The sequence below is a fragment of the Amphiura filiformis genome, chromosome 12, assembly GCF_039555335.1.
Source record: "Amphiura filiformis chromosome 12, Afil_fr2py, whole genome shotgun sequence".
NCBI lineage: Eukaryota > Metazoa > Echinodermata > Ophiuroidea > Amphilepidida > Amphiuridae > Amphiura > Amphiura filiformis.
The window spans coordinates 63,867,390-63,882,098 of NC_092639.1; the positions used below are offsets into that span (position 1 = coordinate 63,867,390).

At 36.3% G+C, this 14,709-nt stretch overlaps 1 protein-coding gene across 1 annotated transcript; it reads left to right on the forward strand.

Annotated features, from left to right (window-relative positions):
• Positions 1 to 470: 470 nt before the first annotated feature.
• LOC140166567 (uricase-like) lies at positions 471 to 13,590 on the forward strand. Its single transcript, XM_072190060.1, has 6 exons — positions 471 to 701; positions 2,121 to 2,316; positions 4,930 to 5,113; positions 5,986 to 6,109; positions 9,960 to 10,043; positions 10,765 to 13,590. Exons 1-6 carry the CDS (start codon positions 477 to 479, stop codon positions 10,837 to 10,839), a joined length of 888 nt encoding a protein of 295 aa, XP_072046161.1. The 5' UTR covers positions 471 to 476; the 3' UTR covers positions 10,840 to 13,590.
• Positions 13,591 to 14,709: the final 1,119 nt, after the last annotated feature.

Below are 14,709 nucleotides of genomic sequence, written 5' to 3' on the forward strand. Positions count from 1 at the left end.
TCTTCTCAGCAATATACCATACAACTCCCCATTAAATCTGGGTGGAGTGACGTATCATTTGAAACTGAAAGCAGAGAAGCAATTTCTTAACTTGATTAAGAAACTTCGCTGCAATGGGCTATTCCATTTAAAATCCACACTACCCCTGTGGAAGATTTTGGAAATACCTTCCACAGGGGGAGTATGAATTTCAAATGGAATTAGGCAGCTCCATTTGATTTCCACACACCCTCTGAGATAGATAGATTCAACCTGAATCTTCCACTGAGGGAGGGTGAGTTTCAAACACAGCTGCTAATATGTCCATTCCATTTGAAATTCATACTCCCCCTGTGGAAGATATTTCCAAAATCTTCTACAGGGGTAGTGTGGATTTTAAATGGAATAACCCAATCTCAGACAACTTAGAGTGTTTTGACATATGATAGGTCACACATGTAACATAAATTTATTTTTACTTCTTCAATTTACAGAAAATGGCTGACTCTCGATTTGTGGATGATGGCACCTACTATGGCAAGAGCTGTGTGAAAGTACTGAGGCTACACCAGGAAGGTTTGCAACATTACATTAGGGAATTTGAGGTGACTGTACATCTGGGTCTTTTATCACGCAAGGATTTTATACACGGTGATAATGGAGATATCATCGCTACAGATTCTCAGAAGAACACAGTGTATGCTTTGGCTAAAACCAAGGGGGTGAGTAATGGAGAAAGTTAACTGGTTGCTGAAGTTTGTTCGGTTTATATAAGGAGGAAATTATTCTGCTTTTGTTACTGTGCGCATCCATAAAGTCCCAACTCACGCTCGTGTAGATTCACATAAGTGTGCGCTAGTCATGCATAATACGCAACACACACCTACAATGTAGCGTAAGCATTTCGCCCAACAGCGTGCATGCCATTCTATATCAATACACAGTGTTATGAGTCTTTATTTTTCTGCCTTATATAAACCGAACAAACTTTAGGGAACAACCCAAAAGATTGTGGCGTTCTGTAAACAAAAGTTTTGTTAGGGATGAAGGGGGTTAATAATGTTGATTATGTTACCTAGATGCTCTTAAAAACATTTATTTAGATTCACTATTGTTACTAGACAGGGAGGAGGGGTCAGCTATGAAGTGGAACTATAATCTGTCCAGTATAACAGAGCAAAAGTTAGACGACATCCTATAAACAATTTGGTCCTTTCGTTAGGAGGAAGGGGTCAATCATTCTGATTATGTTTGTAATGAACTAGCTAAAATGTCAGTTAATGTTGGAGTTGGGAATTTTCACACTTACATTACAGGGATGAGGGGATCAGCCTTGTAATGAAAGCATTTTTGAAATAGGACATCGTCAAACTGTTGGGCAGCGTTCGAAATAGGGCCGGTCAGCCGGCCATTGGCCTGTAACTTTTTGGTCTGGCCGGTAACTTTTCTGACTGGCATCTATTTGCCGGCCCGGCTGGCCGGTACCTTTTTAAGGTCAACCCCGGCTGGCCTGTAACTTTTTGAGGCATATTTCGAACACTGCTGTTGGGTTGTTCCCTAAGGTGGAGCATGACATACTGAAATGCAGGGATCATTTAGAGTATAAAGATGGGACATGACTTGAGACACGTTGTGTAAAATAACAAGTTAATGGATGTGATCATGTTGCATCTTATGGGACACACTATTTACTTTATGGGACATCATCAATCTTTTGGGTTGTCCCCTTATGTTATTTCCATCAAAAATTATGAGAGCATTTTGTTGTTATTTTGAGATGCGATGAAGGGTACATCATTTTGTGTGATGGATGTCTGAAGAGGGTTTTATTTTGGTTCTTATACTGGCACAAACAAATTATGGGACTACTAGTAGAGTACAGGTGAAATTTTCAAATGGAACAAAGTTACTCTTGAATGTTGTCTACCAAAATGTGTAATTTTAATAATGCAATTGACCAAGCGTAGGTTAATTTTGGTTAAAAGGTTAAAATGAAGATCTTGCACATCACAAATTTTAGTCAATTTTGACATGGTATTTCAAGCCAGGGAGGCAAACTCCCTCCCCCTTTCATGGGATGGTTTTAGTTTTTGGAAATTGTTGTCTTTTATTATACTGTTATCCGTATTTGTGAATTGCAGCTCCAATCAGCAGAGCAGTTTGGTCTAGAGCTGTGTCAGCATTTCTTGGATACCTACTACCAGGTGTCCAATGTCAGAGTACACATTGAAGAAGCTCCATGGGTGAGGATAAACCAATCTGGTAGGGAACACAATCATGCCTTCACATTGTCCCACCAGGCCACTAGATATGCTGATGCATTCCAACAAAGATACAGTAAGTTTTATAAATTTTCTTTATTCTTGAAGAGGTTCATTAGGTTTGTAGAAACTCAAATACAATATTTCATCTTGACAAAACCAATTTGTTTTTACTGACCTGACAGTTTCGACCATCTTGGACGATGGTCATCTTCAGAGTGATGTTTTTTCTGACTTCTGTACACCAACAGAGGCGCACCAGCGCCAGAAGTGGATCGTACACATGACTAAGGTAATGGGCCCCCTCGTCTATGTTCATGGTGTTCGGTGCTCTCTTCCTTATCCAGATTGCTTCACGGATACGGCGGGCTCCCGAATTACATTCTTTCTCGAGGACTTGGGCATCTTTCCAATTGATAACATGATTTTGTTGAACAGCATGATCCGCAATTGCTGATTTGGATTGTTCACTGACCGATTGTTTCCTTGTTTGTCGAGTTTCCTTGTTTGTCAAGTCCTCGAGAAAGAATGTAATTCGGGAGCCCGCCGTATCCGTGAAGCAATCTGGATAAGGAAGAGAGCACCGAACACATGAACAGAGACGAGGGGCCCATCACCTTAGTCATGTGTACGATCCACTTCTGGGCGCACCAGTGCCATCTGTTGGTGTACAGAAGTCAGAAAAAACATCACTCTGAAGATGACCATCGTCCAAGATGGTCGAAACTGTCAGGTCAGTAAAAACAAATTGGTTTTGTCAAGATGAAATATTGTATTTTAGATTTTCTTTGTTAGTAATTCCAAGTTTCTAGTGTCAAGAGTACACATTGAAGAAGCTACATGGGTGATGATGAATCAGTCTGCTAGGGAGCACAATCATGCCTTCACATTGTCAATGTCCCATCAGGCTTCCAGATATGTCGATGTATTCCAACAAAGATACAGTAAATGTTATACATGTGGATTAAAATAACAGGACAAGAAATTTTTAAAAAATATCAGAATGATTTGGTGAAAGAGGGGGAGCAAGACTACTCATTGGGGGAGGGGCAGCTGTCACCTTTGCCCCTGGCTATGCCACTGCTGAGGCTGTGCAATTAAATACCACCCAAAGGGTAGATGTCTCTTTTAAGACAGATAGTCTGTCTTAAATGAGGCATCTACCACCCAAAGGGATTTGATAATTACAAACTTTCCACCATAGTTTTATCCAATATAGTAGAGTCCGAAGTTACCGTTTTTTTGTAGAATATGCAAATCCATGTTTTATGAATTAAGCTTAAAATGTATAAACAATGATTATGAATGATATTAATGCCACAATAAAGCTCAGACAGATAAGGCCAAGAAAGAACAATTGGTGTTGTTGTCAACTTTGGTGCAGGTCGCGTAGGACAACCTGTCAAACATATTTTTTCCTAACTTATAAGAATAGTCAGTCCAGATTCATGCTGTTGTTCATTTTCCTTCACTGGATATACACATCACATTTTAGCTGCAACAAATTTTAAAAAAAATGTAATAAAACTTCTTGCATAGCAAATCATTGTTTGGGGAAAAGCACCTGGGTATGATGAGAACCATATATACTCACTATTAATTGCTGTATTGTTGGTGATTGTGGCAGCTGCAATGGACAAATGATCAAGTTTTAACATGCTTAGACTAACAACACATTTGTGGCAATTTTAAATATATTTAAAAACAATTCCAAATTGTGCCTGATTATTCGGGCTTGGCTATACAAGGTTTGTTCAGTTAAGCCTGTTATTTCAATATTACTGCAATTTTGTGGATTTTAAACAATAAATCTACATTTGTTGCGATTATAGATGAAGCATAATTTGAAGTAAGCATATTTAAAAAAAAATTGTAATGGTCATTTGTGATCATCCACCACAAATGCCTGTAATGTCCGTGTTTGCATATTGCTTTTTAGCTTTACAATAATAATGATATATAACATGCTCAGGCACAGCTAATTATTTTCAAGATGGTAAAAATTCAGAAAAAGAGTTTATGAGAAATCCTTTGTTTTCTATTGTCTTATTGAGAAGTGTAATAATGGACCATATCTCAAAACAAGATCTGCTGACATTACAGCCCATTGTAGTGGATGGTTACATTTAATAATTTTCAAAATTTTTTGAAATTGGTAAATATCATCTCTATAATATTAGGTCATCTCAATTCATAGTTCGTCTCAACGCCCCTGTGCACAATAGTAAAATCGCCAGCTTTTCCAAATCCACCACACAAAATATCATTTTTTGACATCGTCAGATGTCAAAATAGCCTAAATCCTTAATAATCTCAATAAAATTCTTCATCTTGACCACAGTGAAATTTCCTTTAGAGATGAGGAGGTGGTCAAATCTTGTCAAAAAGCTTGTCCCACAGATAAAAAAAAATTAAAGTGAAATTTTTCCGCATTATAGGTTTCAACTTAAGAGGAGCTTTGAGACAAACTATTAAATTAAGATAGCCTTATTTGAGTACCCCATCCCAAGGTATATGTAATTAGAACATCATGCTGAGGGGATTGACATTAGAAATGACCTTGTCCTCCTTGGTGCCATCGTTAGTTACATGCGGTGTTGCATGGGAACAAGTAAAAGTACTAATTATAGGTGGCATCAATATTGTAATTTCATATCATCTTAATCACTGAACTTATTTTGTATTGCAGAATCACCTGTTGTGGGTGGCGGATTGAAAAACATGAAGATTTTGAAGTCCACCCAGTCTGGTTTTGTCGGCTTTGTCCGTGATAAGTTTACATCTCTTCCAGAAACCAAAGATCGCATTTTCAGTACTATTGTGGATTGTAAGTGGGTCTATAATGACACTCGTGTGGATTTTGATAAAGCATGGTATGTATGATGCAAGTTTTGTTTTGGCAAAATTATGTTACAAAAGTAGAACTGCATGGTTATGTCTTTCTAAATGAGATAGAGAGCTATGAAAAGCACTCAAGATGGAGCGGATTAAAAGAGCTTTTTGGAGAAAACCAAAACAAAATAAAGACCAAGCTATTCAGGGAGAGGGAGTTAAAAATTATTCTCACATAATATAAATATCTGCATGAGAGTAATTACTGTTTATAGCAACATATTAAATTCAGTGCTCTGCACTCTGTTTAGAATCTGGCAAGTGAACCATGATAGTGCATCATCCTTTGGATGGAATGTTATGATGTTAGTCCTGTGTACAAATAGCATGCATTGTTTACATATAGATATGCATTTCGCCAAATACAGTCAGTGTTAAAAAGGAGTAGGATGTTGTGACTGTTTTAATCCATCCAGGGCTGTAATTTTGTCATCATATATTGCTGTAAAGTTTGCACTATTATTATGGAAGGGATGATGTATTTCTTACTTTATTAAATGTGTATTTACTCGGCCTATGTTTGTTTAAAATGTATAGCTAAATGATGTGATTAAATCATTAATAATCAATCTTTTATTGATGTTTTCTTTCCCTTGTATTATATGTTATTTCACCAATAACTCAAACCTGTACTCACAGGGCTTTTCCAGTTGAAATTCATACACCCCTTTGGAAGACATAGGGGGTGTAGATTTCAAATGCCATCCTTTCAGGTAACCCCATTTGAAATTCTCACTGCAGAAGATTAAGGTCTTGTCTTCTACACAGGGTGTATGAATTTGAACTGGAATAGCCCATAGGAACCCATATTTTGATCACTTTTCCTTATACATCTCTATTGTGACACATACAGGGAGACAGTGAGGAGCACCATCCTGGATATCTTTGCTGGTCCACCTGTAACTGGTATCTATTCACCATCAGTACAAAACACATTGTACATTGCAGAGAAACAAATATTGGAAAAAATACCTCAGGTGAGACTGGTGCTCTTATAGACCCATCCCAAAAAGAAAGTATCCACTTGGATTTTGGTCCATAAGTCAAAGATGGGGTCTTAAATCAAGACCTACCCAAAATATGTTACAGACAAATTTATGCCACACAGTTTGATACCTCATTTGTCCAAATCAATGCAGAATTGATGACACAATGACTATTCGAATGCAATCACCTCAGCTTTACAAGTTGCAGTATTCCTAACAGTCTTTAGTCCGTCTCTGTTATTGTGTACCTTTATGAAGAATCTTGAGAAGCACCATTGCCACATCAATAGGAATTACTGCAACTGTAAAATCCTGGGTATATGTGCATTCAAAAGGTCATTGTGTCACAAATACTCCATCGATTTGGACAAATGAGGTATCAAACTGCGCGGAATAAATATATCTGTAACATACTTTTGGTAGGTCTTGATTTAAGACCCCATCTTTGACTTATGGACCAAAATTAAACTGGATACTTTCTTTTTGGGATGGGTTTAGACTAAATCCGCCACTCGTCTACACTGCGCATGTATTTGTGTTATGCTACGAAGTGACGACTGAATAACTTATAGTTCATATCGTAATTTTCTTACACATCTTTGGTTTTGCGCCATTGCATGACTGAATAGCGACACATGTGTACCGTACCATTATACATATAACATGCCGTTGTGTCAAGATCGCTCTCTGAAGTCATAAAAACTAAACTTGGTCAAGAGGTCAATTTGGACACAACTGCGCAGTCGTTGCAAACTCTGTCACTTTATCCCATCTGATAGAACTACAAACCAAATCTGTGACCTCGGGGGTTGATGCTTTGCGTCATACGCACTGCGTGTTAAAGAATGTGACGCATAAAGAGTGTGGTATGCTCGGCAAGTACAAATCGTGCAGCAGTTGGCACGCCAAAGAAGCATTTACACATGCATTGCATTGAAATAATTATTCTCATACCGCCAGTTTCCGAAGTCTATTTACTCTGTACTTCTGAGTTGATGGACTATAGACTGAGGCTGTCGATTGAGTTGCATACCTTTAGTTTATAGTAACAGGTGGATTCAATTAGGATATACAGTGCACTTGTACATACATGTATGTTATACATGTATAAAATGATGAAATGTTGTGCAATAAAAATAACGATAATTATGAGCTTTTCCGTTTTGATGGGCATTCTATGCAGTTCAACTTATTGAATGATTACACAGAAAGTTTTAAGTTATGTTTCCGTGCCTTTCTTGTTTTTCTTTTCCATGTAATACCAGTCCAGACAAAAGGCACACATTTATATTTCCCACTGCAATATGTGACCTTCCACGTCGAAACGCTCGTAAAGTCGGCCCCTGGTCAATTTTGTTTTCTTCTGTGTTTAGAAAATATACATCATAAGCTTTACAATGATATATCATTTGACTTCAAACAATATCCAGAAGCGGAGTTATGGCTTGTTAAACTTTGCTCCTTCAGTAAAAGGGTACATTATTTTGGTGCTACATTCTCTTTTTCCACATCCCTGGTATTACATGTCAAATTGTCATAATTGGTGGTCACTTCAAATCATCCCCAAGTCAACGAGGTTCAGGATTGTCCTCTCATTGTTGATTGTTAGTTAACCCATGCACTTGAACAGACTTTGGCCAAAGCAAACAAAGACTAGAGCTATTTACTAACTCTATACATAAGTATAAGCTTATAATCCTCTTCAACAATAGGATTAAAGATTGGCGTTTGACTGACACTAAAATGAGAAACATGTAGGACAAACATTAGGTAAATATGAATACAACCTTTATGCACATTTTGCACTGTAACTCGAAATACAATTTGCCGACTTTACAAGCGGTTTGAGATGAATGGTCACATATGTTCACTTCCACATGAAAACAATTTTAGGTTTTATGGATTGAAACAAAAAAAATCAAGAATCCCATTTGGCAGGCAAGAACTTTACTACTATGTTATGTCATTTCATTATCATTTTAACAGGAATTTAAGGTGGTATTTAACCCCCTGATAAATTTTGTGACTAATTTTCCATTTTTCTCAAACTACACACTGGTAACAAAAGTTATGTATATTATAGGGGCAAGGAATCCAATTACTTCACTGTAGTTGTTCATTATGTATGTATTCTAGCGTTACCTCTTTTCTTACCATAAAAGAGAAGGGGGAACCATCCCCGGATCTGCAATCTATCCTAGGTTCCAGGATTGTGCATAGGTAAAAAAAACACTGTGCATGTTAAGCCCGTGCGACAATACTCAATTTGAGGTATGCACGTATATAGGAAGAAGAAGGAAGAAGAAATAACGTACTGCTTGTCTTGAGTCACTGAAATTCCACTGTAGTAACTGGATTCCTTGCCCCTATAATATACATAACTTTTGTTACGATACCAGTGTGTTATTATTTTTTGAGGAAAATGCAAATATAGTCACAAATTTATCAAGGGGTGTAGTACCACCTTAAGTTTTCAGGATTAATCTGGAATTCCAGATATTTTTATCCAAATTTTCCATACTTTTATTTATTTTATTTTCAGCCTGTTTAGGAATGACTTTTTAGCCCAAATTCATGGGTTTTTTCCAGTTTTTGTTTCCAGAGTTTAAGGTTTTTTCCCTCATGTATTCTTACATTCCTGTTTTAAGCATACAACTTTTAAAAATATTGTAGCAATGTGCGAAAAAGAGTGAAAACAGGACTTTACACTAGGGTGCACTATTACGTCCCAACTGATTTAGACTAGTAAAATATTGCTTGATGACATAAATATGCTTCTGGAATTATTTGTCTAAAGTTTTGTGTCTATGTGCTAAAGCAATGATGCATGACGTCAACATTTATACCCCGTTTACATTGGGCAAAAGTCGTAATCGACTTAAGCTGTATTTTGAATTACGACAGCAGATTAATTCGTTTGGTGGGTGTTTACACTACATCGGCTGAATTCGATTCCAAATTCGCATGAATTCACGAATATCGAATTCGTTTGTTACCAATGGTTACGGCAGGTAAATTCGAATTCAACAACGTGTTTGTTTACATTAGCGAAAGTCGTAATTAATGACGACTTATTTGAATTCACTTGAAATGAATAATGATGCAAATCATCATTGGAATTACGACTTTTGAATTACGATTAATTACAACTGTACCTGTTTACACTTATGATACGAATTAAGTCGATTACGACTTTAGTGAATTTGATTACGACTTTCGCCCAATGTAAACGGGGTATTAGTCAATCTTGGTCACCCCCATGTGTCAGCTGACTCAACTCATCTATATATCAGGAACAGCAAGTTTAATTTTGATGATGTTTGCAGTTTACTATAGTCTGGTAAAAGGATAAACAGTGAAAAAACCCTCAGAAAACTGATATTACATGACAAATGACAGGCCTCCAAAAACCGCGGGAACAGCGTTCCCAGAAAGTACTTGAGGTCGCAAAAATTGTTTTTGTTTTTTTTTTAATTAAAATTTTTTTTTGACAGTTTTGACAGTAATACTTTGAAATTTTAAGTTGAGTTTTTTGTGAAAAGGGTGTAAATTTGTATAAAAAACTGTTCCAAAATAAGGCTCAGATTGCACGAGAGAGCATCTAAACCCTGAGAGCTTCAAGGGCCCTTAAGCGGGCCCTGGACACCGGCTGTTACGACTTCGTGCTTCGCGCTCGTGATGTCCACTTCACGCACATAAGCCTATTTCAGTTATTTTACAGAAAATTTCCAGCACTTGTCATCAAGTTACAGCAGAAAATTTTCTGGAGGCCTGACAAATGATTTGCATATAAAAATTCACACATGTGAAGAATTTACACAAAATAATTTAATTTTGACAGGTGGAACGGGTTGATATGGAAATGCCCAATGTGCACTATTTCCTGGCTGATTTGGCAAAGATTGGAATGCAAAATAACAATGAGGTGAGTTATGTGGTGTTGTCATAACAATTTAAGGTGGGTGGTCAAAGTTTTGTGTTTACATGCTAAACCAATGACTACATGTCAAAATGTAGTCAATCTTGGCCAGCCCCTCTCTGGCACTGACACAGAAATTATATGCTGCCCTCATGTGAGCTGGTATTAACTGCTTTTGAAACTACCATCAAACTGGAGTTGTCTATTCAAAGACTGGGTTTGAAAATATTTCCTGAAAAAGTGAGGCAAAAAAAAAAAAGGTTTGTCTCAAAGCTCACGAGTGGTTTAAAAAAAATGCGAAATGCGATTTTTTTTTTTTTTTATTCCTGACTTGATATTTTTATGGTATTTTGAGAAAAAAATCTGATTTTCGCGAATTTTTCTGGAAAAAAAAAAAAAAAAAAATTTTTAATAAAAAAAAAATTCTGCATTTCTTTTTTTTTCAAATTGTGTGATTTTACAAATGTCTGCGCAAGCTTTGAGACAAACCTTTTTGGTTTTCTGGGATATTCCAGTTGAAATCCATACACCCCCTATGGAAGCCATGACCTTAATCTTCCACACAGGGAGTGTGAATTTCAAATGGGATTATATGAATTGGTGACTCCATTGAAATCTACACCCCCTGTGTGGGAGTGGAACAGCCCAATACCAATAATGATTGATTTATACAAACCAGTAAATGAATGCTGAACATTTATCTTCTTTTCCCCCTTTCTCATTTTAGGTGTTTATGCCTACTGAAAAGCCATTTGGATACATTCGTGGAGCAATAGAGCGCCATCCCAAGTCAAAACTCTGAAAGGTTTGACCTGTCCCTGTTCATTTACGAACTGTAACAATTTTACTATTGTGCACATTTACATCTCAAATATTGACTTGCCAGAATTACAATTGAAGACTATGGTGGAAGAAGTGTCTAAGTGATCAGAAAGCAGAAAATGACACAGCTGCCAAGCCATAACTGTTAATGCCATAACTGTTAATGCCATAACTGTTAATGCCATAACTGTTAATGCCATAACATAGTGATGTTTTTGAACAACAGCTTATATTTCAGAATATATATTTCTGCACTTAAGCACCTCTTCCACTACAGTATTTAAGCTTTGTTTAATTTTATTATACTAATACATTGAAATTCTACTTTATAATTTTACTAATCCAGTAAAATTCTGCTTTGAAAGGTTCAATCTTTTTTACAACTATACAGTTATCTATTATTATGCTATTTTAAAGAAATGATTTGAGCACACCTGAGGTCATGTCAGTAGCAAAAAGATTATTTACAATATAAACATGTGATTGCTATTAAGAAAGAGGATGCACATTTGAGATTTTGTCAATCAACAGTGCTCCTGGAGCACAACTACTTTACTAAATTCATAGGGTGCCGTAACATATATCCCTAGTATAATATGTGTATTTTTGTGTTCAAAACACTTATCTACAGTAAGATGAGGAATTTAAGATATTATATAGCATTTATTTTTGTTTTGTATATAAACCAAATTACCTGCAGCAATTTTAGAGAACAATATATTGAAAACAACTTAGTTGGTAAGAACGTGTTGGTACACCTGTAAAGTGTGCTGAGGCTTGTGGATCAACTTCTAGGTATTGTGCCTGTGTGTAGCGCACTATAAATCACTGCACATTTTTTGGATGAGCAGAGTTTACAAGAGAAGATAGTTGCTGGTTATGTTTCACTATTCCTGAGTTTCATAATTCAGAAATAATGCAAGGGGCATAAAATTCAGAGTTATGACTCTTCCTTATCCAACAAGTAGACCACAAGCAGTGGTGTAGCTGGGGGTGCCAAGAGTGCAACCGGTTGGACATTTTACTTTGATCTGGAGGATGAAGATATACAAAGTGGGTAATGGTGTGCCTCCAAAACATATCAAGGATCAAAGGATGATACAAGAGGATACCTAGATTATATATGAAAAAATAGAAAGATTGAGCTATGTATACCAACTTCATGTGGGAAACAAGACAAAGACAAGATACAAATTAGTACAGTATGTAAACCAGGGTGGTGTACACTGACACTGCGCTAGTAAAAATCCAAAAACCACAGGGATAATAGACAAAAGTTAACAAAATATTAAAGTGAATTGTATGGGTGTAGATATTAAAGTGAAGGGTATGGGTGTAGATATGACAATTCAGGTCTTCATGCTATACTCTATTCACTTAGAGAAAAAAGGTTCAACTTAAAATGTTTTGTCCTGTGTGGAGCACTCTCAGGAAACAAGGGTTTTGTATATGTTCAAGAACCCAAAATGGTAGATAGAACCAATAGGGGTTCTAAACCCCTTCGGAGAACCTTTAATGGTTCTTTCAAGAAGGTTCCCCATAGAGCCCAGCTACAGCCAAAGGACCCTTTTAGAACCCTTTTTCCCAATTCAAGTATATATTATTGTAATCAAATATGAACAAAATAAAAATTGCCCGAAAAAATTGCATCATCGGTTGAACAAAAGGCGTGCTACATACCTGATCTTGACTCGTGGTGTTGCGATGGAACACAATTTGATGCAGGTAGATGACAAGGAAAACGGAATAACACTGGACGGAATTATGAGAAGAGGTCTGGTTTTAGAAACCACAGGCTGCATTAGTGAGAGTAGAGTATATGGACCACTATATCCAACAAGTCTTCCAATGCTTGAACAATGAGCCTTCTTTAAGCCTTAATGTACGATTTCCATCAAATTTGAATTTTTTTATTCTTCATTCAAAATGTTGAAATTATATTAGCAATAACTGGCGGAAAGGGTTGCTGTCCATTTTAATTTGAAATAACAAGGTAAAGTAAAAGAAACCCCACTGGTTATTGTGGCCATTTGACATGGAGTTCTATGGGAGGACATATTATCATAATTTCTAAATTATGATAATATGTCGAACTTTGCTCTGTTGACCTAAAAAGACAACAAATTTGACCGATTCCATTTAGGTGCAAGTTGGGACATGTGTAAACATTACAAATATGCAAAAAAAATCAGGTTTGAAAAAAAATTAACCAATTTCATATTATAAGATCGTACATTATGGCTTTAATTACTGATGTTACCATGGTGCTAAGAATCAAAAACAATTTATTAACTGTAACTAACACTTTGGGGACAAAAAAAACCCACTGTTTTACGGGCAGACTGTTTGTGCCAAGTAGGGTATCCATGTCTGTATGGACTCGAACAAAATCACAGAAAGATTGAAAAATCTGTAAAGAATTATTTTTTTACAAACATTTGAAATATTTGTCAATAAATTGCAAAATTATTTCAAATATTTTTCAACAAATTTCAGTCATAATCAATCCATATCGGCCAAGAAATGGCTGTTTTTAATTTCACACATCTAAAAAACCCAAATGCAAAGTCTGGGTCAGTCTGGCTGGTAGAACATTTGGTTTTTTCGTCACCTTGGGGCATATATTCTGAAAATTCTTATATTTTTGTGTGATTCATCAGAATGTATTGTTTATATTCACTAGAGATAAATCGATCAATCCATACAGTATTATATGATAAATATGTCTAGAATTCTAGATGAAAAAAAAAAGATTTATTTTACAATTATAGTGCCTTAGATGATGTGGACAAATGTATAAATATATTAGTGTTTGTTGTTTGAAATAACATACCAACCAGTCATGTAATTAACATGATTTTAACGTGTTGGTATCACAATTAAAGACCCATGCAGTGATCCCAGCGCAAGTGTAACCAAATTAAAATTGTGTATACATTGTTTAAAAGTGAAGGGTAAGTCATTCAAATTGTCATTTGGTAATTTTTGAAATGAAAAATTTGGCAAAAAACAAAGTAAGCTGCAGTGTTGATTAAATTGAAATACATGTAGTAAATTTATGTACTGTCAGTATATAAATTACAGATTCATGTAAATTGCTTTAATTTGTCTTATATGCAACTTTCGGCTGAACCACTAGCAGGCTGTGTTAGCACATCTATGACAATGACAAAGGTACTGAAATCTGAATGGTGATGATTTTTACAATCGTCGGGATTAGCAAATCACTGAATGGGCCTTTAAATAAAGTATGAGTGCGGAGGGGGTCTAGGGAGGGATTAACTTTAGAACCTCTGATGTGTTCCATGGGCAAATGCCAGGTGGGAGTCAGGGGGCAGCCCTGGCCATTTTATGTGGCTTAGAATGGGTCTCCTGGACATGATTTCTTGATTAATGAAGGTACAAACATGTTTTTCCCCCTTTACTAATCACTGTGCACTGTTGAAATTTTCAGTACCTAATACGTCACTGGTGTCAATTGTATGCAGATTATGTCATCCTGCTGCTCCTGTGATATGCTGCTGTATACTTCCTGCATTCACTCATTAGCCTTGTAGGTAACAGTGACATTTCCTTCTCTGATCCTTAAGGAACCTACAGGAAGACTCCTTCAATGCCAAGATCATAAAGGATGTGTGCTCAGTCACATACTGCTTGACATTTATAAGGCCCATGAAAGTCAATTCCGAGTTTATCATCACTTTTTTTCCAGGTTGGTGAGGTGACTTTTTCATTTTGCATTATTTCATCAGTTTCATTATTGACCTAAAATGCGTGTTGATTTAAAGTAAAATGGAAATAAATGCGACGAAGAAATTTTCACGAAAGGTAGGGACTAGAAAAGTTAGAA